This window comes from Vipera berus (assembly GCF_964194415.1).
Source record: "Vipera berus genome assembly, chromosome: 3".
Classification (NCBI taxonomy): domain Eukaryota; kingdom Metazoa; phylum Chordata; class Lepidosauria; order Squamata; family Viperidae; genus Vipera; species Vipera berus.
Window position 1 is genome coordinate 64,663,932 of NC_138204.1, and position 25,172 is coordinate 64,689,103.

General features: G+C 39.2%; 1 protein-coding gene across 1 annotated transcript in view; it reads right to left on the bottom strand.

Annotated features, from left to right (window-relative positions):
• Positions 1-25,172, bottom strand: part of SSBP3 (single stranded DNA binding protein 3) — a 211,561-nt gene that overhangs the window by 32,347 nt on the left and 154,042 nt on the right. The window contains 1 exon segment of the mRNA XM_081322283.1: positions 18,617-18,706. Coding sequence (XP_081178409.1) covers positions 18,617-18,706 — 90 coding nt within the window.

Below are 25,172 nucleotides of genomic sequence, written 5' to 3' on the forward strand. Positions count from 1 at the left end.
CAAAGCATTTTGTTGCGAAGATGACATACGATAGAAAATACCATCCCTGTCGTTGCATTAGCTGGCTAGTGTAATAGTCATGACAATTAGCCCTGGACACCATAGCTGCAGAAGTACAATAAAGACACACATCTTAGCAACAGTGCTGCTGCATGCTCTTTCTTTCAACTTGTTATGCAGCAGTGGGAGGAGCTAGTGGTTTGGGGCTGGGCAAGAAACAGTAACAATGAGGATCTGAAAATATTTGCTACTTCCTGTCTGCTACCCTGGGGCCACTAAAGCTGCTGTGCCTGGATATAAAGAATGCAATCTTCCATCTATCTGCTTCAGATCTGGTGCCCCACAACCCACCTGCCCCCTCCTGTAGCTTTTTATAACTAAGCTTAAGATTGATTTCTACCTTCCCTCAAAAAAAGAAAGAAAGAAAGAAAGAAAGAAAGAAAGAAAGAAAGAAAGAAAGAAAGAAAGAAAGAAAGAAAGAAAAAGAAAAACAACCAACCAAAAACAATGCCCCAGACAACTGGATATAGTTATCTCTGTAAATATTTGCAGATGTTGGAGGATCAGGAAGAGCAGCAATTCAACAGAGGATGAATGCTAGAGACTTTCCCTCCCTCCCACTCTGTGTTATAAATCAAACACTGAATTAAACTGCCTGCTAATGCTATTCTAAAGGTACAGAACACAAAAGAACTCACAAGGTGGTTTACCCAAGGAAGCCAAACCAAAATCTGGGTGCAGGGTGCACATGCAGCCCAAGAATCTCACAATCCTTCTATATAATCATGTTGCTATAAAATTTTTGCTCTGCATATGTCTTCCAACTGCACCAATTACTTCAAAAATCACTAACCTTTGAGTCATGGTATTTTCTATTTTTGGGGGGGGAGGAAATGAAGACAATTATTTAACATGACATTGACAAAAAGACAATATTCTTGTCAGAATCAAGTCAAGCGACACAAAAGAGTTTGTCAAGGACAAACATTGCTTTTTAATTCTTCAAAGTGATCTGGAAAAAAATGTTGATGTAAATAAAAACCTATTTTACAAAGTTTTTCCAAATAAAATATATTCTGTTCCCTTTGTGTTATTTATCCTGATGGTAAATGCATATTTGTCTGAGTGCCACATGGGAAAAATGATAGAAAAACAAATAAGGTGGCATTAAAAAATCACCATATTTTAACCAAAATCCCAAAGAAAAAAAAATACATATTCCAAATTTGGATACTAGAATAATAAAACAATTCCACTTGCCTTCCCTATTATCCCAGAAAGTGGGAAAGCGATTGTACAAGCACATAATTATGGATTCTTTTTAGAAGTAATACTTAATTTTTAGGATGCTATTTCATTCTGCTCTGTTAATAATAACCGAGAACTGTTCGGTATCTTCAAAAGAAGCAAACCTAAAAACTGTATCACAACCTGTAATGTATGAAGCGGAATCCATGTAATACCATTTTTTTAAAAAACAAAAACAAAATCAAGTTGGCAAAACTCAGACCAAGTATTGCATTTGCACACTAGATTGATAGTTTCATAAAGTTGAGATTGAACTAAACATAATAATGTTCAGTAACTCTATTATTTTAATAATAATAATAATAATAATAATAATAATAATAATAATAATAATAATAATAATAATAGTAATAATAGTAATAATTAGTAGTAGTAGTAGTAGTAGTAGTTGGAAGAGACCTTGGAGGTCCAACCCCCTGCTAAGGCAGGAAACCCTATACCATTTCAGACAAATGGCTGTCCAGTCTCTTCTTAAAAACTTCCAGTGTTGGAGCATTCACCACTTCTGGAGGCAGGTTGTTCCACTGGTTAATTGTTCTAACTGTCAGGAAGTTTCTCCTTAGTTCTAGGTTGCTTCTCTCCTTGACTAGTTTCCATCCATTGCTTCTTGTCCTGCTTTCAGGTGCTTTGGAGAATAGCTTGGCTCCCTCTTCTTTGTGGCAGCCCCTGAGATATTGGAACACTGCTATCATGTCACCCCTCACCCCTCAACATATTAGTTCCTTTGTAGTCCTACAATTCACTTTTAAAAAAAAGAAAAGAAGAGCAACACATCAGGGCAATGAACTTAGGGTTTTGTCCACCTGGTACTATGCTTCTCTTATGCATTAGTGGAATTATAAATCCACTCAATTCCAAATGACCAGTTGTCAAGAGGAGTAGCCATAATTGCTCCATATTGTTTCAGAATGGTTAGCGTGCTTTTCCCCTTACTTTGAATTAAAGTATTGAAATGTGCAGCAACTTAACATTTTCAACCTTGAAAAAAATTATTGGGACATTTATAGGTATTCTATTATGAATTTTTAAAAATATTTTCAGTGTTAATTAAAAAAAGGCTTTGATGCATCTCACAAATAGTAACTCCAAAAAGGATCAAAATGGCTGCTTGAAAACCTCAAATCTTGGGGAGGCTGTCACTCATATTTTCCCAAGCAGGCAGTGGCATCTAGTAAGTATAAGCCATATTGGAATATCATCTTCATGATGATGGTACCAACGCACAGGGAAATACGTATTTTCTTTGATCTGCCTTCAGCAATTTGGGAAAGATACTTTTCATTATAATAGTTATTTGTGAACCTCCTAAGACACATGAATCAATTAGCATTAACTGCAGATGATTTGATACAAAATACAATATCCCTTGTTTTTATATACGTATTTTAAAGCCATTCAATTCACTCTATTGAAAACTGGTGTGATGGGTTAGAGAGGTTTAACTCCATTTTTTTTTCTTTCTGGGTTTTTCCACGCTCTGCTTATCGATCTGTCAGCATTAGTTGCAATTTCACCTAATTTTCACCCAATATTTATTTCCGCTCTTCTACAAATCTTGGTATTTCCTGTGCATGAGTAATGTTGTTTTGGATACAAAAAGTTCGTAACTCAGGGCCTGCTTATTATTCTGAATATATTAGGGTCTATAAGGTGGCTCAGTGGGTTAGGACGCTGAGCTTGTTGATCAGGTCGGCAGTTTGGCGGGTCGAATCCCGAGTGCCGTGTAGCAGAGTGAGCGCCTGTTACTCGTCCCAGCTTCTGCCAACCTAGCAGTTCGAAAGCATGTAAAAATGCAAGTAGAAAAATAGGGACCACTACGGTGGGAAGGTAACAGCGTTCCGTGCGCCTTTGGCGTCTAGTCATGCCGGCCACATGACCACGGAGAGGTCCTCGGACAAGCGCTGGCTCTTCGGCTTTGAAACGGAGATGAGCACCGGCCCCTAGAGTCGGAAACGACTAGCACGCGTGTGCGGGGGAACCTTTACCTTTACCTTTTATAAGGTTTTTACACGGGATATGGCAGCAAATATAATCCCGCCTGTGCTGAGCTTAGTCCTTTACATGCTTATTGCAAACTTTGAAAGAAAATAAGAATGTGCTCTCAGCTAAACCTGTCCAGGAAAGACAGATACAGTGGGCAGGGAACTCACTAATAAGAAAGCAGCACCATTATTCTGTCTTTCCTACCATATACAATTGCCCGTTAAGCATTGGTGGGTTCAGGTTTAGGCTGATGCTCAAGCTGGAGGGTAAAAAATATCTTGCAGGGTGGGCAATAATCATTATCACTCCAAATTTATATGGTCCCTACACAATAGCAATTTCTTCACCCCACCCCACTCCCTTGTAAAAGGAAAATTACATAAAAGATCTGTTTGTTTGTATGTGTGCACAAACACACCTTACTTTATCTTGTGTACATATGTCTGGCCATAAATAAATAAAAAAATCCCAGTGGTTCCTGGGGGAAGAAGCAAGCAAATGATCTGAAGCCCAAAGGGTTGGGAGGCATAGTGAAGCTGGGTTCACTGCCAATGGGTAAATGGACCACCCACAAGCTTCATAGAATCTTACTTTAAAAAAAAATTACTAGGGATTTAAATACATCACAGCTGAGCCACAATTAAATTGGCTCTACTACTGAACGCAGATGATGTCATGGTTTCATAGAGGCCTGGTGTCCCTTTTCATCTGATGCAGAGATGAAAAGTGCTCCAGTATCAAAGAAAATTCAAATATGAAGGGCCAAACTAGCCAGGGCTGATCAGACAATTTGCAATCATACCAAGGCCTTTTTAAAAGGAGCTCGATCTGAATTTGACAGACTGGGAAGGGATGAATTAGAGCCAACCAATTTTTTCTCCTATGCTCTCCAATCAGACCAAGGATACTTGGTATCAACATTGAAAGAAGAAATTTAAAAAAAAATCATTTATTTGAAGCAGATCTTTCTTCATACTTTCAAACACCAAGCACCAGTAGTATCTTGATCCAGATTGGGGACAATATATGGAACAATTTTCCTACCCTCAGTACCTGGGGGATTCTCCCTTCCCAGCCTAGGTTTGTAGTACAATTTTAAAAGCCATTATTATAACTGAAAGTAGAACCCAAACAGATCAAGGAAGAATAAACAAGTTAGGGAAAGCAAGAGAAGGTGGTTTCTGGAACTCTTTGTAAGCTCTTAGTAACAGCTCTGTCCTGGTCATGTGTTTCCTCAGTGGCAAAGTATAGCTGTTAGAGTTGGGCCATAAGGAAGACTAAGCACTGAAGAACTGATGCTTCTCAATTGTGGTCATGGAGAAGACACTTGCGAGTCCCTTGGACTGCGAGGAGATCAACCCTAAAGGAAATCAACCCTGACTCCTCTTTCGAAGGACTGAAGCTGAAACTCAAATACTCTGGCCACCAAAAGAGGGCTCACTGGCAAAGCCCCTGACGCTGGGAAAGACTGAAGGCAAAAGGAGAAGTGAACGGCAGAGGATGCGATGATTAGATAGCGTCATCAACGCAAGGAACATAGGTTTGGGCAGACTCTGGCAAATAGTGGAGAACAGGCAGGCCTGGTGTGGTGTGATCCATGGCGTTGCAAAGGGTCGGACACGACTTAGCGACTGAATAACAACAAAAAACTGGTCATGTGATCAGAAGGGATTTTTTTTTAAAAAAAGAACTGAACAATTGACAGCATTCTGCTCATAGAGCTGTATTGGGGGATAATTTTTTTCGCTCTGATTTTTTTTTTCTTTCTCTTCAGCTCCAATGTGGTTCTGGTTCACTTTTCAACCTCATATTTCTTTTTCTGGTTTCTCCCTCCATACCAAAATTGATCCTGATCTATTCAGTTTTCACAAAGTTATCCTGCTAAAGGACAAGGGGTAGGGTGTGTGTGTGTGTGTGTGTGTGTGTGTGTGTGTGTGTGTGTTCCTTTATAAAATTTATTTTTTTAAGGAAGAAATTCTGTTGGGATTTTTGTTGGATTAGAAAGAATGAAAGTTGGAGATTGTGCTTATGCACGTGCCTTTAAAAAACATAAATCAAAATATAAACTGTAAGATGTGTGGATTTCAATTCCTAGAATTCCTCAGCCAGCAGGTCCATACATCTTAAAGTTGCCAAATTTGCAAAGACACTGATATAAAGCAACCATAACTTGGTAGAATGTTCCTGAGATAGGAATCCTTCACACTATTTATTATTCTACACTACTTCTTTTCATTGCTTAAGTGTCACAAAAGTTCTATGAGTTCTACGTGTTTTAAATGATGTTTCAGTTAAATATTTCAACTCCTAAGCTAAGGCATGAGTAAGAATGAAATGAAAACCTGATCTTTTAAGCACAATCTGGTGGTTCTATTCTACTAACTACACTTTTCTTATTGTACTAACTACATTTACTATGGAAAGAATGTTGTTTTTCCCATCATCAAGATATAAAGTGCCTTCCAAAACTTTAAGATTTAACCATGTGGTTTCTATCCAAGTCTAGGAAATTCAACTGAACTGTGGAACTAAAATTCCAGAGATCTATTCCATTAGTTAATCTGTGTAGTCCTGAAGACACCACCACTATCTTTTAAGTCAACAATAACAATGTTTTGCACTCTGGACACATAAACAAATTCTCCTGTTTTCCATTACACGTTGTTTACTTCCAATTGCTGCAGCTGTGTACTTTTCCCATTCAATAACTAATTCCAATTTTATAGTATCTGTGAATATAGCACATAGTACTGTAGTTAAATTTCTAAAAAGGGAAATGAGAGTATTCTCTTTTCCTTAAGGAACAATGCTGATAGGAAAGTTTTATTCTGAGGATAATCTAACAATAAATAAATCCAACAATTTCTAACATCTTCTACACATCTCAATAATAGTTGGTGCCAATGACCTCTGAAACCTGTTTCCAATTGCATTAAAAAAGATACTAGAGCTATTTGGTTATTGAATCAATACCCTTTATGTGACCCTTATCTTCTTTTCAGGAATGGCTAATTTAAGAAACATTAGCTGGGGTACTTTGATGAAAAACCTGCTTATTTTAACCAAAGTTCTACATTTTACTCATTGTCAAGCATCTATATTAAAATAAGATTTATCTTCCTTCACCCTGCTTAACTTAATATTATTAAAAATGTTTGCCATTTAGACAAAAAAGAAAAACACAAAGGTCCCACACATACTGGAACTACCCATACAGAACCTTAAATTTGTCACATGGGGAAAGCAAGATGGGCAGCATATAAATTTAATAAATAAAATAAATATAATTTTAAAGGCAATGGTAGGTTTTCCATAATGCCCCTAAACAGAGCTGTAGATCAGCAGTCCATAACCTTTCCGGTTTGGGGGGAGGGGAGAAGAGGAGATGGTTCCGCATGAGTGACAGGTGCGTGCACACATGTTCACCCACCGCTTGCAAACTGGAGCTTCACGGGCGCGTGCTTGTCTGCCATTGGGGTTAGGGATCCCTGCTGTAGATGACTAGGGTAAATACATTGACCCAAGAAAACATGGAAATAGTAAAAAAAAATAGATTCAGTTGTTATAGTTGGCAATTAAAAGACTAAAATATAATTTACTGGATTACAATTTCTGAAGTTGGGAGGACGGTCCTTATTTCTATTTTTTTTTTTAAAAAAAGATGCACTGTGAAGATGGTTAAAAAAGAAAAATATATATTACTATTCATATCTTTATGAGAGAAATTCTAGAAGCCTTCATATAAAAGAACACAACCTTGTATTTAAAAGATTTCTGTATTCTATTGGAAAACACAGGCAAGATTAAAGAGGCATTTTCTATAGCAGATAACATCATCTCCCCCCTACTTAAGAACTCCACAGTTAATCATGACAACATTAGCAATAGGTGAGATGAATATTAAAAAGCATCAGGCCCTTCCCTTGTGTTTGAAAGGATTAATGTTCCACTTTTAACTCTCAAACTGCACACACAATGCTTAGGAATCCAGACATGTTTTTATAAAGTCAAAGACAGGAAATCTTTCTCTCTCTATAAAAGTCTCTTGTACGGTATGCCTTATGCCTGCCTCTATGTTCAAGTTGGTAATATTAATGGGGAAAGAAAGGAGTGTTATCAGCCAATAAAACATATTCATGGACTCAACAGACCATATCTAACCAGCCTTCCCCAATCTCTTGCCCTCCAGATATATTGCGTGGCAGTTCTGGGACTTGTAGTCCAATACAGTTACAGGACCTCTTTATTTATTAGTTCTGAGGTTCCAAAGGGAATTACTTTCTCTACTGGTAGATCCTCTTCTTTACAGGTATTCCTTCCAAATGATTGCAATAGAATGAAACCATTAAAATTAATTCCTTAATCCAACCTAGTATAGAATTAGGAAATCTGTCACCAACAGATACCTTGTTTAAAACTTACATGATCCCCAAATACTGTGGCCATTAGAGAGGAGGTTTTTGGTTGTTGTTGTTATTTTGTTGTTCAAAGGGTTTAGTTCAAAGACTAAAAGAGGGCACCAAACTATCCAATTAAACAAGGCTGTTTAGGGTTTCTTTTAAGGAACCTCTCTTTCAGGTCCTAGGGGAAAAAGTTGAAAAGGGAAGATGCTGTGAATGTACACACTGAACACCTACAGGACTGGACCAAATGTTTCTGAAATACTCTGTAAATACATGAGGTAGTTTTCTAACCATGCAGCCTTATAAATTGGAGCTAGTTTTAGGCTGTAGATATCCCAAAACACAATTCTGGATTAAAGAAAGAAAAAAAAGGGGAAGACAATGATGACTCATATACAATTCCAAGTGAAATTATTAACCCCTTTAATTTAGAAGATTATATGCTGTTTATGCAGAACTATATACCTCACTGTGCAACATTTATTGTAGAGAAGAGGACATGAGAAAGTGCAGCTTTAGATTTTTGGTCTTTGGTTCCAAGCCTGAGAAATAAATCTCATACGAATCTAGAGAAAACTGGTTATTTGAGGGGGGGGGGGGGAAACACACCAGACAGTTGTTTCATCTGAATGTGCAGTAACTGTATATCTGACATCAGTGCAATAACCAGCTTTCTAGAAAATTCTGCAGAAGCTTAAAAACTCAGTACTGGCTTACTTTTAAAAGAGCTCAATTCTGGAAGATTTTTCAGAAACAAAAAGAACATATAAATGTAATAAAAATAAATAAATAAATGTTTGTTTAAGCTTCCTTGAGGTATTCCAAAACCCATATACTCTAGGTGGCACTGTTGAGCTGTATCAGAATACAGGAGTTCATTACCAAACAGTCCCACGGTTTACGGACCAGATAGTCTCTCTTTAACTTGAATTTGTAGGTAAGTCAGAACAGATACACACGATTCTTATTTAGCAAAGTTAAACGTTTGTCTTAGTGTGTAGTATAAATTTTACCTTTCCCTTGAAGTAGACATCAAGGGAGGTTTTTTTAAACCAAGCTTTCCTTTTCCTCATCATAAATGGCTACTGAGGCAGCCCTTAGTAATTGTACAGAAAACTTCAGTGAACCCTCTCTGAACAGTATTAGGATCTTTTTTTATTATTTTAATTCCATTTATATCCCGCCCTTCTCCGAAGACTCAGGGCGGCTTACAAGCTTAGCAGTAGCCTTCATTCTATGTATATGCCTGCTTATTAGGGCTTTCACACACACACACACACACACCCAAGCGGCATTATTACAAAGTCAGCTTAATTGCCCCCTACAATCTGGGTCCTCATTTTACCTACCTCGGAAGGATGGAAGGCTGAGTCAACCTTGAGCCTGGTGGGATGCAAACCTGCAATAATTGCAGGCAGCTGGTGTTACTTAAGGAGGCATTAGCCCACTGCTCCACCAAGGCTCTTGTTCTTCTAACTTTAACATCGTCGCTTCAATGAGATGAAAAGGCTTCAGATAACTCTTTTGTCCAAGATTTCTTTGGTTCTGTAAGTTTTTAGTTCCCAGTCTTCTTCCTCTAGCTACTCTGATCACTTTATTATTCATCGTGGTCATTTTCCTTTTCTCTGACACGTCATCAGCACACTTCTACTGTACTTACGCTTCGGAGGCATGATCCAACTTAAGATGGCGGCGTTCTTCCTTGAGGTGAAACCATTGAAGCTGTGCAATGATTTCATGAGCACCAGAAAGCAGTGAATATGCTTGTTATGATAACCCATTGTATTTAGCTCAAATTTTTAATAAGCTTAATGGCAGTCTGACTGTAAATACGAGTTGTCCATAAATTGGATGCGGTTAACCTGGGGACTGCCTGTATGTCGACCTTTGTATCTAATGAAGGAAGCCCATGTTGGCCAAAGTTAGAGATTCATTATGACTGATCTGCTAAACAACTTAGAAGAATTTCAGGACAGATCTACAACAAAGATATCAAAATGGTGAGACAGAACTACCTGTTGGTTGCCTGAATACTATAGACTGTTTCATCTGGGAATATATACCATGGAATTGGTATATAGTACTGGAACTGGGAAATAGTAACACAGAAATATTAAAATTGCCACGACTGGCCTTAGTAAAACATTTGGGAAGTCATCTAATTAATTGTTTCCTGTTTTCAGTAGGCAAGCCAACCATGAGCAAAGAAATCATTTTAATTTCGTTTCTGACTGCATGACTTTCTCCTCCTTGCTCAGAACTCTGTCATTTTCATAATTTTAGGGAAAGAAGATAGCACAAGCCATTGGCAGATATTTTGCCTCTGTCTGAATTCTTAAGAATTTAAGAGATAATGAGAAGTTTTGTGAATCTTCAGCGGCTTTGTTGCAAATGTCTCTCAGAGCTGGCAGGTGAACCCTAATAAGACTAACTTTTTACAATGACACAAATTACTTGTGAATGAATCTGTCAGCAAATTCTTTTCTTTTAAATTCTCATCTCCTAAAAGGAAAGGAACCTGTCCAGCCAACATTTTCTTAATACACTTTCCCTACTACCTTAGGGATTACTTCCTTCTTTAGTTTTCCCACTATATATACTGTTAGGGACTCAAACAATAAGGAAAACTTTTGTTTCTTCAGTCAGGTCACAATGTCTCTAATCCAAATGATTTTAAGGATTTAGGGCAGATACAAGATATTGGTGTTACAGTGGTTAGCATACAGGGCAACTTGCACCAAATCCTATGCCAGAATAGCTCAAAATAACTCCAGTTCTTGCAGTAGTTACAGTAACCTGCTTTCCAAGTATCACGTTTTTATTCTAATAATCACTGATCACAACAAAATAGATTGGGAAGTATAATTTAAAGTAACCAGAACCTTATTATGGCAAGAAAGCCAGGCACATTATGTGGAGCCAAAAATTGACAGAAAGTCTGAAGTTGGAATGTTACAGGAATGACAAGGCAGAATCTGGATTTTGAAGCAACCTTCAACTTTTCTATCCTGGTAAGTAGCTGGTTATCATTAGCTACTCCCACTTGCAAGAAAACCAAAACAGAATGAACATGGAGCATAATCTACATCCTGCTTGTTGTTGTTTTAAGTTAATTCTGTTTTTTTTTGCAAACATTTTCAATAAACCTAACTCACTTTTAAAAATACAATTTATATTGATCAAAATTATGTAGAATGAGAACATGAAGCATACCACAAATTAAATAATTGCACAAAGATGAACACAGACCAGGTCTCAGATATGTCTAGCAGTGACTCAAAAATAGAATAAAGAGATAAAGCATTTATGCAAACAAATAGGTATATCAAAGGAATCCACACAAGCTGAAGTGAACAAGAACACGGATTATATACCTGTCATTAGAGCAATTTTTCATAATTGCTTATTGGCAGTAAAAATAAATGTAAGCACCTGAAATTTCTAAGAGTTTTTCTTACATTGGAATGAGATGTAAATAAAAATGTCTAATGCTGATTTTAAAAAGAAAAAGCAGCCAAAGGCAAAACATTGAAAACATCAGTTCAAAGGTAACAAGAAAAATGGTCTTACGCCACAACTTTTAAACACAAATGAAAGCTTTACTTGAATGGTTAGATTACTTTCTCAGCTCCCACCCCCATCAAATGAATAGGGGAGGAGAATTGAGGGGATTATGATATTTCCTTATTAATTGGAATTATCCATACATCATTGTGTAAAAAAATAAGTTTACACAAAAGCACTCACTAAATATATTTCCTAAACTACCCCAATAAACAAACGGAACAAAAGTCAGGTGTTGGAAAAGGTTCATAAGGTTGCTTTAACAGAGGAATCTATTTACGGAGTATATATATATGGTGTTCTTCCCAACCCCTCAATATTTTGGCAGCATCTGTGCAAGCCTGATTTTGGGGGGGGGGGGGCTCAACGCTTATTGTTAGTAGTAATCTCTGTAAGGACAGAAGCAACTTACAACTGTATGTTAAAAAGGAGTTACAGGGTCATGCCATGAAACACACTGTAGAACAACTGCCCCAAATATGTATGGGTTATGGCTATGGGTTCTCACACAAAAATGGAGTGCTATGTTCTATGCTCTTTCCATTTTCAGAATCCGAAGCAATCATGCATAAGTGAACAGAAGTGCTAAAACATTCCTGGTTTTGCCTCTGCCGCCCTCTTGCATTCTGAGGCATCGCCTGGAAATTCACCAGAGAGTTGAAAACATTTGGGGTGGGGACAGGAATCACCAAAGAATATCTGAAAAACTGATGTCAACACAGGACAATCGCACGGGAATGTTTTTTTTATTGGGTCTAAAATTTAGCAAGCAGGAGTTTATGCTATAAAACACAACCCTGGAGAAAACAAAAAAAAAAAAAGATTATAGACTAGCATCCGGGAAGTGAACAATCTAAATCAGATGTATTTGCTCAAGAAGCATCTGTGGCAACAGCGGAAACTTTGCCCTTTGAACATAGTAAAGGATCAATCTGCCTGTAAATAAGAGTGATAGGATATGAGCAGCAAAGGATTTATGTAAGAGAAATAGGAAACAAAAAAGCAAAAAAAAAAAGTAGGCAATAGCCAACAGGCAGCCAGAAAAGTACATTTTCCCCCCTGTCATATCCATGCTTTACTCCTCTCTCCCTCTCTTTCCTTATCCTCTGCTTCTATATTGCTTTCTCTTCTTTAAGGTAAAGGTAAAGGTAAAGGTTCCCCCGCACATGCGTGCTAGTCGTTTCCGACTCTAGGGGCCGGTGCTCATCTCCGTTTCAAAGCCGAAAAGCCAGCGTTTGTCCGAGGATGACTCCGTGGTCATGTGGCTGGCATGACTAGACGCCAAAGGCACACGGAACGCTGTTACCTTCCCACCGTAGTGGTCCCTATTTTTCTACTTGCATTTTTACGTGCTTTCGAACTGCTAGTTTGGCAGAAGCTGGGACGAGTAACAGGCACTCACTCTGTTACGCAGCACTCGGGATTCGACCCGCCAAACTGCCGACCTTCTGATCGACAAGCTCAGCGTCCTAACTCACTGAGCCACCGCGTCCCTTGCATTCTTCTTTAAAGTATTGCTGAAAACCACCCAAAGTACTTGTTAAATAGCAAGGATTGATTTTCATTTTCATTAAAAGTCAGCTCTGCCAAAAAAAGGGAAAAAGATGCAAAAACATTTTGGGGGGTGGGGGGGGAGACTCCTAAAATATTGCAATTCCCAAACCCAATTATTCTGTGCGCAGCAGATCTTCCAAACATCGTTCCTTACTTTTAAATGGCCTGTGCAAAGCATGAATGATTAAGCAAAACTTTAAAAATATAATGGGCAACATATAACCTCCAAGAATGAATTCAAATTTCAAAATTAACCTCTTAATTTAAGAAAATGACATATAAGAGCTTTTGTGAATTCCAACAGATAGGGCATATACTTATTTATTTCAGGAGGTGAATGTTTGTGTATGGTAGAAAAGCTAATTTAAGGCAAATTCTCATGATGAAACACAACTAGAATTTCGAAGGCACAGGAAAAATGTAATCTCTGCTACAGAACTGACCTATGCTTATCAATCTTCTGTAATTAGTAAAAAGCCCTTAGTTTTCTTTCCCTTTGATAATTTTAATTCTGCTTTACCAATAAGAGTATAAACCAATAAATAAATGCAGTAAATAAATGTAGCTTGAATAAATGCAACCCTTCCCCCCCTGCAAACACTATCGGTCTGTTCACTCCTAAGCTCTCAATGCATTAGGGGGCAGTGTAGGAACGCAAACTTGCTACTGCTTTGTTATGGTGCATCTCACTAACTGCTGATGCATAGCTAACACAGCAACAGACATTGATTTATGTTCAACTTTCCATTTCATCAGAAGGATTTTATTTTTTTAAAAAAAATGCTACACACAAGTTCAAAATTCAGTGGGAAAATGCACAGCCAACCAATGATGGGCAACAAGCAGAAGCACACAACCGGATAGATGCAGCATAACTTGACAGACCCAGGTCTTTTTTTTCTAAAGTTAAGCCTATAGAGAAACTGGAAGAGATGTAAGGGGAGGAAAGGCGTAGTAGGTGTTTGTGGCTGGTGTTGAATATTTGTCAGGGCCTAGCAGAGCTGCTGGTTGCTGACCGGACACCTGAAGTTACTTCAAACTGGAGAAGGCGAAGTCAGCCATTTGGTAGTTAAGTCCTGCCCTTCTGGAAAAATGTGAAAGGCAGGTGATAAAAAAAAAGTGGCCAGCTGACTCCTTTAACACCCTCCCTTTGCTCTGTCTGGCAGGAAGGAGAAAGTTCAGCCTGCAAAAGAGTGTCTAAGTCTGGCTAAGGAGGGGGACTTGTTAAGGATGCTGGTGGGTTGCCTTGAGGCTTCAAAACACTCAGACATTACTTCTCTGCTGCTGATTTTGGAACACTGGGCAAATCAGCCTCTTATGTATTCTGGGTTTGACTGACCGGTATGGACACCAACGTAGCAGTTCTCAGGGTTTGTTTTTTTTTGTTTTAAAGGGTTTTCACGTGGTTATGATTTTTTTTTTTTGCTTAGAAACTGCTTAGATAGCAATAGGCCATTTACAGCTATATTTTTGTCATCAATCTACAGACCTGCTTGACCCCGGGGGCGAAGACACCCGTGAGCTGACCTTCTCCTTCCCTGTATCATAACTAAAGAGTCTCAAACAGTATTCTTTCTTAAGTCAGGAGAAACATACAGCACTGAAGTCTGGGGATTTATTTATTTATTTTTTCTTCTTCTGCATGGCTGCGAGCATGCTATATATAGGGCACGCGATCAAGTGTGCCAAGATTACATCAAAATGGCATATTAACAAAAGACAGAAATATCAGCTGGTGCTTTCGTTCCATCTTGCCGTCAGGATCACAGTTCAAAAGTCATAGTCAGCATTTGCAGTACTCTTTTGGTCTCTGCTCTGTTTTCAAACTCCATTCCTTAGTGTTACTTTTCCACTCAGGTTTTTTTTTTTCTTTCTCTCCCCCAGTTGTTGGATAGAAAATGAATGGCTGGAAGAAGTCTCTTATCAGGATTTCCATAAGAGTTATGTTCCTACCTCCGTGCACATCTAGGCACAGAGGAGCTCATCTTCCTGACTGACCTCATTTTTTGAAGGTAAATAGCACATGCTATCAAGGGGAAGGACAAATCCTATAGAGCAGAGACAATCCAGTGATCAGTAAAAGACCTACATTATGCAAGCTGAAAGCATACTTTCTTTCAATGGTCCATAACTTCATGTGCTCTCCTTAAATGTTCTATTCCATCAAATGGTATCTATTTATATTATTATTATTATTATTAATTTTATTTATATACCGCCCTTCTCCTGGAGGACTCAGGGCGGTGAACAGGGCAAATATATAAAAAATACAAAAATACAAAAGTTAAAAGGAATTAAACATATGCCCAACTAAAAACAGTGAATACAAATATTAAAATAACAATAAAAAAAACCCCACCCATCCCCCATCAGGCCAGGCCGGCTTGTTCAAATAAGAATGCCTTTAGATCGCAACGGAAGGAGCGAAGGTCGGGCGCCATCCGGAGCTCAACCGGTAACCGATTCCATAGCTCCGGGGCGCCCACAGAGAAGGACCTCCCCCTGGGGGCCACCAATCGACATTCTCTGATCGGTGGCACCCTGAGGAGGCCCTCTCTGTGGGAACGCACAGGGCGGAGGGAAGTTGTACCACCAGGGCTTTTTTCCTCACAGAATGCTCAGAACGGAGTTCCGGCACCTTTTTTGGATGGAACCTTGTAGGGTAGGCAAGGCGGGTTGTATGACATGTGTGAGTTCCGGCACCTTTTTCTTTTACAAAAAAAGCACTGTGTACCATCACATATGCTGTGGTTGAAATGTATCACAGAGTTAGGTAAAATTACAGCCTGTGATTAAATTGTGGTATAGGGTTAAAGGTCCGGGGTTTTTTCACCCATGGACACTTGCTGATATACAAATTTCAAAATGGAATTGATGGAAGTGAAATGGGAAGGTGGTCATTTTTATAAAACATTTGCACTGTGGTTTTTTTTGTTTTTTTTGTACTCGATCACGTCCTTCACATAAAGCCCCAAAGATGCTTTTTTCACGAGGCAACTGGACTTCCTTGGGGTTTTGTTTTTTTTTGAAGACATTTCGCTTCTCATCCAAGAAACGTCTTGGATGAGAAGTGAAACGTCTTCAAAACAAAAAACAAAAAAAAAACCAAGGAAGTCCAGTTGCCTCGTGAAAAAAGTATCTTTGGGATAACTATGACCTGGATGACTGTGAATTTCTATAGATTTCACAGAAAGCCCTTAAGGTACATAGTTTGGAAAGTCTTAAAAAACTCACTTTTCATAGACGGGTCAGAAAGAATTAATTCAAGAACTCAAATTTATGCAATGAAGCCGAATAGGGAAGATTCAGAAGAGAAAAGTTGCTCTATAATGCAAACCTTCTGGAATTCCCTCCCTTCCTTAAGATCAGTGGGCACATGTGATACATGCTACGAGGTGCTCATTAGATCTTTAATAAGAGCACTGTTAATAAGAGCACTGTTACTAGACTAAAACTGAAATTTAAAAATATAGAAATTCCCCCAGTTCAGTTACTGTTTAAATTGCAGTACACAAGCTGCTAAGTGGATTACTTGAAAGCGATAATATCTGGGATCCTGCTGCTGCACTACTCCTCATCCTTCACTATTGACTATACTATGATGAATGGGTGTTAAGAGTTCAGCAGTATCAAGAACAGCACATATTAGCCAGCCAACTGGCTCACAAACATAAGCCACTTCTGAAATACTCATTAGGAAAAGGGGAAAAAAAAGGCTTTCGTTCATTTCCACCAGTTTTAGAGAATCACTCTGGCCTTAATTTGGTGTCCTAAAAATCAATAATTTCATTCGATCACATGCAAAGCTTTCCTAAAAATACTTAATTTTCCTAAAGCGACAAACCCACCAGGCTCAAGGTTGACTCAGCCTTCCATCCTTCCCAGGTAGGTAAAATGAGGACCCAGATTGTTGGGGGCAATTAAGCTGACTTTGTAATAATGCCGCTTGGGTGTGTGTGAAAGCCCTAATAAGCAGGCATATACATAGAATGAAGGCTGCTGCTAAGCTTGTAAGCCGCCCTGAGTCTTCGGAGAAGGGCGGGATATAAATGGAATTTAAATAAATAAATAAATAAATAAATAAATAAATAAATAAATAAATAAATAAATAAATAAATAAATAAAAGACATATCTGCAGCTCCATCCTAAGATTTCCACCGAATTGATCATTTTATAATTCTAATGTAGGCCTCGTAACATTGATAATGCTGTCATTTGAGACTTTGTCCTACGTAAATCCAGAACTAAAACAAAAAAAGTAAAATTAAAATGTCAGCTTCCACCAGCATTAATCATTTATGTGAAAGAGACCTGCAATTCTTCTAATATAAAGATGGTTACTAGAGTTTACCAGCCATGTATCTTTCTATTATCTCTTATTAAAATGGGAACCATTCCAAAAGTTATGATTTTAATCTAGGGATTATGTGTCTAATGATGAACAGAGATGATAGTATCCCTGTTCAGATGTTACATTCATGGGTTCATCCAACACAGATGCCAGTAGTCTTTCCCATCTCTTAGTTGTGTGCATAACATAGATAGCCCTTGACTAACGAACATATAATTGAGCCCTAAATTGTTGTTGCTAAGCAAGACACTTGTTAAGTGAGTTTTGCCCTATATTACGACTTTTCTTGCCACAGTTCTTAAGTGAAGTAAATACATGCCAGTTGCCAAGTATCCAAATTTTGATCATGTGATGACGGGCAGGCTGCAACTGTCACAAGTGTGAAAAACGCTCATGTTACTTTTTTCCACTGCTGTTGCAACTTTGAACAGTGACTAATTGAATGATTGTAAGTCCAGGACTACTTGTACAAGTAAAAAGACAAACACCACAGTTTGAGCTTAAACATGACTGCTCCTGGGTCAGCTGGATTCTTGAAAGAGGCTCCTGAAAACTGCACCAAATTACGAGAAACCAAGTATAAAACTAAGCGCCATTCCTTCTCAGATCCCATGATTTTCAAAACCCACTGCATCATCATCATCACCACCATCATCATCATCATCTCAAAATCCACCGCTTTATTCTTCTCCTTCAAGAACTGAAGTTCAAGAACATTGGGATCTAGCAGTTCCAAAAGCAGATCTTCATATTAACTGCTGAAAACCCTCTGAGTGGGGGCAAATATGCAAATAACAGGCAACTGGTTACAACAAGCAAATTAACAGCGACTCTCCAATCCACCCCAACCGATCCTTTTGAATGACAAGGTTTGCTTGCACCCAAGAGAGGCCATCCTTGTTTTTGTTGTTTTTTGTCTTGGGTCTCTGTCATCTCAGATTTTTGCTCGTGGATCTAATAGCAAGAATTCCATGTGGCTAAAAGCAAACTTTATTAGGAGGAGAAAGGATGGAGAGAAGAATAAATTCAATTCCCAAAAGCAGCTGTGTCATCTTTTATCTCTTTCCCGTTGGCAAAACTCCGCAGTTATGGCCGAGTCTGGATGAACTCCTCCTGCCTGTGGCTAAAGTTTGAGATGGTTTCGCCCAAGGAATTCAGCGGCAGCGTTTGGAAAACAACCAAGTGGTTAACCAGAAGGGGAAAAATAAGAATCCATATCCTGGATGCTGTTTATTACACACAGTCCTGTCATGATCAACATACATCTCATTCATTCCAAAGTAGCTTTGTAATGCGTTGAACTAGAATAAAAACAAAAGCTAATATTGCTTTCCAGACAAGCAGGCTCTATCACATAAACACAGTTCCGGAAGTGATGACGAATAAACCAAACAAAACAACCAGAGAAAGGTACTAATGAATCACATAAAAATCAGGAGAATTAACCCTTACCTGAAAGAAACCGGGAGGTATGGGTCCTCCTGGCATCCCATCATTCGGAGGAATGTTTCCAAGTACTGGACTTGGCGCTGCAGCTGCACTCTGGAAACAGAAATAAATATATAAGGATACACGTGTATTTTAATAGCCCTGGTTTGAGATCGGTGTAAAAGACAACAGGGCAGATAGTCCTCAACTTACAACCATTCCTTTAGTGACCATTCGAAGTCCCAATGGCACTGGGGAAAAAAATGGCTTATGACCGTTTTACAACGCAGCATCCATCCCTGTGGTCACGTGATCAAAATTTGGAGGTTTGGCAACTGGCATGTATTGATAACGTTTGCATTGTCCCGGGGTCATGTGATCCCCTTTGGCAACCTTCTGACAAATGAAGTCAATGGGGAAGCCAGATTCACTTAACAACCGTGTTACTAACTGAACAACTGTAGTGATTCACTTAACAATTGCGGCAAGAAAGGTCCTAAAATTGGGGAAAATCCACTAAATGTTCTTGCTTCTGGAGCTCAATTGTGGTTGTAAGTCAAGGAGTACCTGTACATATTTCATGTGTTCAACCCTACTAGAAAGGGTACAGAGAAGAGCAACAAAGATGATTAGGGGGCTGGAGGCTAAAACATATAGGGAACGGTTGCTGGAATTGGGTATGTGTAGTTTAATGAAGAGAAGAGTGAGGGGTGACATGATAGCAGTGTTCCAATATCTCAGGGGCTGCCACAAAGAAGAGGGAGTCAAGCTATTCTCCAAAGCACCTGAAAGCAGGACAAGAAGCAACAGATGGAAACTAGTCAAGGAGAGAAGCAACCTAGAACTAAGGAGAAACTTCCTGACAGTTAGAACAATTAACCAGTGGAACAACCTGCCTCCAGAGGTGGTGAATGCTCCAACACTGGAGGTTTTTAAGAAGAGACTGGACAGCCATTTGCCTGAAATGGTATAAGGTTTCCTGCCTGAGCAGGGGGTTGGACTAGATGACTTCCAAGGTCCCTTCCACCTTTATTATTATTATTATTATTATTATTATTATTATTATTATTATTATTATTATTATTATTATTATTATTATTATTTATTATTATATTATCAAGGCTACCCAAAGATACTGAACCTGTATTGTGAAATTGTGTCATTAAAATGAACAAAATGTCAATGGCTATCATTCTGAATGAAGTGGAATTTGGCTCAGTTCTCATTCTTATAGATCTGTCACCCAAACTGCAGAAGTTATTACTAAAGCTTCCAAAGCAAAGCAATTTTTTTTGTAGAATTCTGAATATACTCATGGTCAAAGAGAATGGCAAATCCATACCTTTCAGTGTAGAGATCCTAGTAGTGAACATGGTTAAAAAACACCCTAGAGCAGGATTTCCTAACCTTGGCAATTTTAAGACACATGGACTTTCAACTCCCAGAATTCCCAAGCCATCCAAGGAATTTTGGGAGTTGAAGTTCACACATCTTAAAGTTGCCAAGGTGGGAGATGCTGTTCCAGAGCACCTTCTACATTTACACTTTCATACTATAGCCATTCATCTAGCCTAGTTCTGGAATAATGAAGTTTCAGACATACTCTTCTAATGAGACTTTTTTTTTTAAAAAAAGAGTCACTTCATAATTTAAGAGATGGCTACCAACATCACTTTCAAAGACAAAACTGACTAAGACCTTTCTTTCAACTGAGGACTATACCACACAACCTAGAACATAATCTAAAAGACAGAAGTGCTAAATATTTAACCTGCCATGTTTAAAGAGCAAAATGATTATACTTAATATTTAAAGCCAAGCCAAGGAAATAAAAGAGGTGTATAAAGGCGTATAAGCCTTTCTACCTATTTTCTCTGTATGTCCTTCCCTTCTTTCAAAAGCACAGAGCAGGTTTTAACTACTACATTACAAGGAAAATTGTGAGGTAGATACAAAGCCTTTAGTTTATGTCCTCATTTGATCTCTGGCAGTATTTTATGTGGCTTATGTGGGATTTGCAGGAAAAGTTTACTGATTAACTGGACCCGATATAATGTCTTCATATGAACAGGAAAGAGAAAGGGTAAAGGTACTTTGCTAGCTAAACCAGATAGTCAATAAACCAAGCAAGAACAACCGAACAAAAACACCATTCCTTGTCCCTAGTAATTCTTAATTTCAGCATAAACAACACAGTCTCCATTCGAGCATTAGGCAAAAGGGTGGTGAGCTAATGTGTATTTCTGAATGTCATTCTGATGTCAGTTAACAGACACGCTATTAATATATATATATATATATATATATATATATATATATATATATATATATATATATATATATATATATATATATATATATATATATATATATATATATATATATATGTAGATCTAGAGTCTCGGGTTTCTTCCCGCGTTCCTTTCATCTTCAGAAAGTTGTGGCGACGTTTCGACGAAATCCCATCCGTCATCATCAGGCCGGAGTGTTCCTCCTGCTGCTTCCAGGAGCAATGCGTGGTCTGGCTGTTCCTTTCCTTCCAACTGCCGGTGGGGCTGTGTTCTGACTGGGTGGAGGCGTGGCTACTTTCTGATTGGGTGGGGGTGTCCTCCGATTGGGTGGAGGCGTGGTTGTCTTCTGATTGAGTGGAGGCGTGGCTGTCTTCTGATTGGGTGGATGCGTGGTTGTCTTCTGATTGGTTGGAGGCGTGGCTGTCTTCTGATTGGGTGGGGTATGTTCTGAATGGGTGGGGTTTTTTGTTGTGTTGTAATATCCTGAGTGTTGTGATTTGGTATCCTGAGGAGTGGGCTGTGTAGTGGCCTCCAGAGCTTTGGTTTGGCTCCGAGTTCGAGGACCTGCTATGTATCTCTGGTATGGGTCAGTCAGGTTCGTGTGTGCGTTCTTCTGCTTGGGTGATGGCACTTTTGCTTGACTTGTTCTGTCTTCTGTGTGGGAGAGTTTTTGTTCTGGGTGTGGATGAGTCTTGCTGGGGCTGGTGGCATTTGGGGTTGTTTGTTGGTTTTTTAAATCCTTGTTTGCTGAAATTCGTTTCTCTATCAATGCTGGTTTCCAAATGGGACACAACATCAATTTTGAAGGTACAAAAACAATCGCCAAAATAGAACATCTCAATAGCAGAATAATCAGAGAAGCCATTGAAATAGAAAAACACCCAGACAGTATGAACAAGCGAGACGACACCTCCCGCCTACATGCCATTTGGAAACCAGCATTGATAGAGAAACGAATTTCAGCAAACAAGGATTTAAAAAACCAACAAACAACCCCAAATGCCACCAGCCCCAGCAAGACTCATCCACACCCAGAACAAAAACTCTCCCACACAGAAGACAGAACAAGTCAAGCAAAAGTGCCATCACCCAAGCAGAAGAACGCACACACGAACCTGACTGACCCATACCAGAGATACATAGCAGGTCCTCGAACTCGGAGCCAAACCAAAGCTCTGGAGGCCACTACACAGCCCACTCCTCAGGATACCAAATCACAACACTCAGGATATTACAACACAACAAAAAACCCCACCCATTCAGAACATACCCCACCCAATCAGAAGACAGCCACGCCTCCAACCAATCAGAAGACAACCACGCATCCACCCAATCAGAAGACAGCCACGCCTCCACTCAATCAGAAGACAACCACGCCTCCACCCAATCGGAGGACACCCCCACCCAATCAGAAAGTAGCCACGCCTCCACCCAGTCAGAACACAGCCCCACCGGCAGTTGGAAGGAAAGGAACAGCCAGACCACGCATTGCTCCTGGAAGCAGCAGGAGGAACACTCCGGCCTGATGATGACGGATGGGATTTCGTCGAAACGTCGCCACAACTTTCTGAAGATGAAAGGAACGCGGGAAGAAACCCGAGACTCTAGATCTACACATACAGACACCCGCGAGAATCTACGAAAACAAATATCATACCTCTACGGGGAGGACATCTACCAACTAACCAGGACTTACGAAAAGTCAGAAGTACGAAGAGCAAGAATACTAAGTGACATACCTTTCCTATGCCAATGTCGAGACCAAAATATAAGACCAAATTGTTTCAAATTGAAATTCCACATCAATACCACTTCAACCAAACGCATTCTAAGAAGAACAGAAATGGCATTACTAAGAAATGAACTCCACAATAAAAGATTTCAATTAGACCAAACAAACAAGGACCTACTAACATTACATCTCAAACTCAGCAACATTATTCACCCGATACTATGGGACAAAGTGAAACAACTGGCGGTTTGGAGAGCAGAAACAGAGACCATCTATAAAAACAACAGACATTCAAAGAAACTCAAACAATTAGAGAACTACAACAACCAAACAACCACATCACAACATCTACAACAAGTAGTGCATAACATCTCCCACAGAAGACTAACAACAGCAGAAACGAACGTCCTAGCAAAAGGTTTCAACTTCGCTGTTGCACCAAATAAAATTCCCACAGAAACCATCATATGTGGAGTTGAAACCAGCTTAACTAAACTCAATGCAGATGAAGCAGACCAAGTCAGACATGAAGTCACCCACATCCTATGCACAAGCAAACCACCCAAAAGCAACCTAACAAAAGAAGAACAAGTAGCATTGCAAAACCTAAGAAAAGACAACAGCATAATCATACTACCAGCAGATAAAGGCAATGCTACAGTGGTAATGGACACATCAGACTATGAAGAGAAACTGTCCAACTTACTCAAAGAAACTACATACAAACCTATATATAGAGATCCCACAACCTATCTAGAAAAGACCACCAAGAAAAAGATAAAATCAACTTCTATAAGCCAAGAAATCCAACAAACAATCATTCCTAGGGAGAAGTCATCCAGATGCCCAAAACTATATGGCCTCCCCAAAATACACAAAGATGGAATCCCACTAAGACCCATAGTAAGTTCTATAGGCTCACCACTACAAAACTTAGCTAAATACCTAGCAAAACAATTACAACCTCAAGCAGAAATGGCAGCTTCATATGTCCAAAACTCATACCACTTTATAGAATTAGTGAAAAATCTACATATAGACCAAAAAGACTTGCTAGTCAGCTTCGATGTGGTATCACTATTCACCCAGGTGCCAGTCCAAGAAGCTCTATCAACAATAAGAAGCAAATACCAACCACCAAACCATATTATAGAACTAGCAGAACACTGCTTATCAAACACATACTTCATACACAGAGGCCAGAGATACAAACAAATAGAAGGCGCACCAATGGGATCCCCTCTTTCACCAGTTATCGCCAACCTTTTCATGGAAGAATTTGAAACTAACGCTCTGGAAAAGACTACAAACAAACCGAAACTGTGGCTCAGATATGTGGATGACACCTTCGTGATCTGGCCCCACGGAAGAAAGGAGCTAGAAAACTTCCTAACACACCTGAACAGCCTACATCCCAAAATAAAATTCACCATGGAGATTGAAACAAACAACCAGTTACCTTTCCTGGATGTACTTATATACAAAAAACAAAACGGCACCCTAGGACACACAGTCTACCGAAAGAAAACACACACCAACCGTTACCTCAATGCGCAATCACATCATCACCCAGCACAAATAAATTCAGTAGCCAAAACACTAATAACAAGAACCAGACGCCTTGCAGATGAAACACATATACAAACAGAACTACACACCCTGACAGACATATTGACAGCAAACAAGTTCCAAAAAAACAAAATCACCAATATGATTCAGCAGGGGACTCCGAAACAGAAAAACATCCAAGAAGAAGAACAGAACAACGGACGAGCCATCTTGCCCTACATAAAAGGAACAACCGACAAAATCAGTAAAGTACTACGCAAACATAACATCAAAACCGCTTTTAATACTGACAGAAAGATATCAACCATCCTGAGAAATCCCAAAGACAAAATAGAACTGGAAAACCAGGGCATATACCAAATCCCATGCGCCTCCTGTCCAGCAACATACATCGGACAGACTAACAGAAGAATAGAGGTACGTGTAGAAGAACATAAGAACTCAGTACAGAAGAAAGATCACACATCTTCACTAGTACAACACATAAACACTACGGGACACAACATCAATTTTGAAGGTACAAAAACAATCGCCAAAATAGAACATCTCAATAGCAGAATAATCAGAGAAGCCATTGAAATAGAAAAACACCCAGACAGTATGAACAAGCGAGACGACACCTCCCGCCTACATGCCATTTGGAAACCAGCATTGATAGAGAAACGAATTTCAGCAAACAAGGATTTAAAAAACCAACAAACAACCCCAAATGCCACCAGCCCCAGCAAGACTCATCCACACCCAGAACAAAAACTCTCCCACACAGAAGACAGAACAAGTCAAGCAAAAGTGCCATCACCCAAGCAGAAGAACGCACACACGAACCTGACTGACCCATACCAGAGATACATAGCAGGTCCTCGAACTCGGAGCCAAACCAAAGCTCTGGAGGCCACTACACAGCCCACTCCTCAGGATACCAAATCACAACACTCAGGATATTACAACACAACAAAAAACCCCACCCATTCAGAACATACCCCACCCA